Raw genomic sequence first — 1,577 nt, forward strand, 5'->3', positions numbered from 1 at the left:
ACGGTAAACAGTGGTGAACCTATAGAGGGTCGTAAGAGTGTCCGCAATAGAGTGGCACAACCACGATTTTGCCCAAGGTACAACCACAAAAACTCTTCTATAGCAATAAAAACTTGTCCAGCCCAATAGTGGTCATGCCACAACCACAAATCTCATTATTTTATCAATTGTTAGTATATTTTAATTGGATTAGAATAAAAAGTATCGGACGATAATAATTAGAAAAAACACATAATTTAATTAAAAAAAATTAAAACCAAATTTTCGTTGTATTATAAAAAGGGAAAAATTATACAACGAAAATTATCAAAATCACACAAACAGCGCCGCATATCACGATGTGCCCGCTCCCCTATGTGCTCAGATCTCTTCAACCAAATTGGCCTGGAGTTGGATATGTCCGATTTCCTACGCATATCAGTGAACAGTTGGAGAAAGTATTCATTATTACGTGGTACACCCATCTGCAAGGACGCGGTGGCAACACAGTGACTTGAACTAGCACCATCGTCCGATGCCCAACGCTCTGAAGTTGACCTTCATCATCTATTATCATGTTATGCAATATGATACATGCATATATGATATCGGTGACATCGTTTTCGTGCTAAACTCGTGTCGGGCATCGTATAATGCCCCATCGCGCTTGGAGCCCACCAAAAGCTCGCTCAACATCCTTCCTAGCACTCTCTTGACGTTGCATGAAATAGGATTCCTTCGGCGTGCCGTTGGCCGCGAATCTGACCTCTGGACCCTCATCCCGACACTCGTCATTGAAGAGATGCGACGATTGCAGAACGTTGGTGTTGTTATTTAACCCTGTGACACCAAATACGCATGCCAGATCCGCAATCGGTAGTCAGCAACAGCTTCCAGAATCATCGAGGGGTGTTTGCTTTTGAATCCAGTAGTGAACTGCCCTTTCCAAGCCACCGGGCAGTTCCTCCACTCCCAGTGCTTGCAATCGATGTTGCCCATCATCCCTGGAAAACCGTGCACCCTCCCGTGCATATCTAGCAGTATCTGGTAGTCGTTAGCGGTTGGCTTTCGTAGAGACTCTGGACCGAAGATGGCCTTGATGCCCCTACAAAACTCAAAACCTCTAGGCTAGTCGTCTCACCCATATGTAGGTATTCGCCGAACATGTCAGCCAGCCTGACATAGGCAAGCTGCCTAATTGCAGTGGTGCACTTCTGAAACGTCGAAAGTCTGATCCGGCAGCTGGCATCACGTCGGAGGGTGAAGCACATGTACCGCCCCACCAATGATGTGGATATATGATGAAGAGCCATTGCGACATTCTAAAACGTCGACGGAAAAGCTCTGGCGGATAACAAGGGTTTTCGCCAAAGTAGTCATCCATCAGCTGCTGGTTAGATCCGGCATGGTCATGCCGGATTGTCCGCCGACGATGGATCGGACAAGGGACCGCCACCGCCACCGCCGCCTCCCGCTCCGCTTCCTCCTCAGCTTCCCGCTCCACCTCTCCAACCACCGCATCAAACGCCCCACCAATCAATTATTGATAATCATCGTTATCCATTTTTTTAAAGTGGAATTGAGTAAAATTTTAGAGT

General features: G+C 46.6%; 1 protein-coding gene across 1 annotated transcript; it reads right to left on the reverse strand.

Moving 5' to 3' along the window:
• Positions 1–813: 813 nt before the first annotated feature.
• LOC125220319 (uncharacterized) lies at positions 814–1,292 on the reverse strand. Its single transcript, XM_089062236.1, has 2 exons — positions 1,144–1,292; positions 814–1,084 (listed from the first exon to the last, which is right to left on the reverse strand). Exons 1-2 carry the CDS (start codon positions 1,290–1,292, stop codon positions 814–816), a joined length of 420 nt encoding a protein of 139 aa, XP_088918362.1.
• Between the last annotated feature and the right edge of the window lie 285 nt (positions 1,293–1,577).

The sequence above is a fragment of the Salvia hispanica genome, chromosome 1, assembly GCF_029641045.1.
Source record: "Salvia hispanica isolate PSC_SH4W2 chromosome 1, Shi_PSC_v1, whole genome shotgun sequence".
Classification (NCBI taxonomy): domain Eukaryota; kingdom Viridiplantae; phylum Streptophyta; class Magnoliopsida; order Lamiales; family Lamiaceae; genus Salvia; species Salvia hispanica.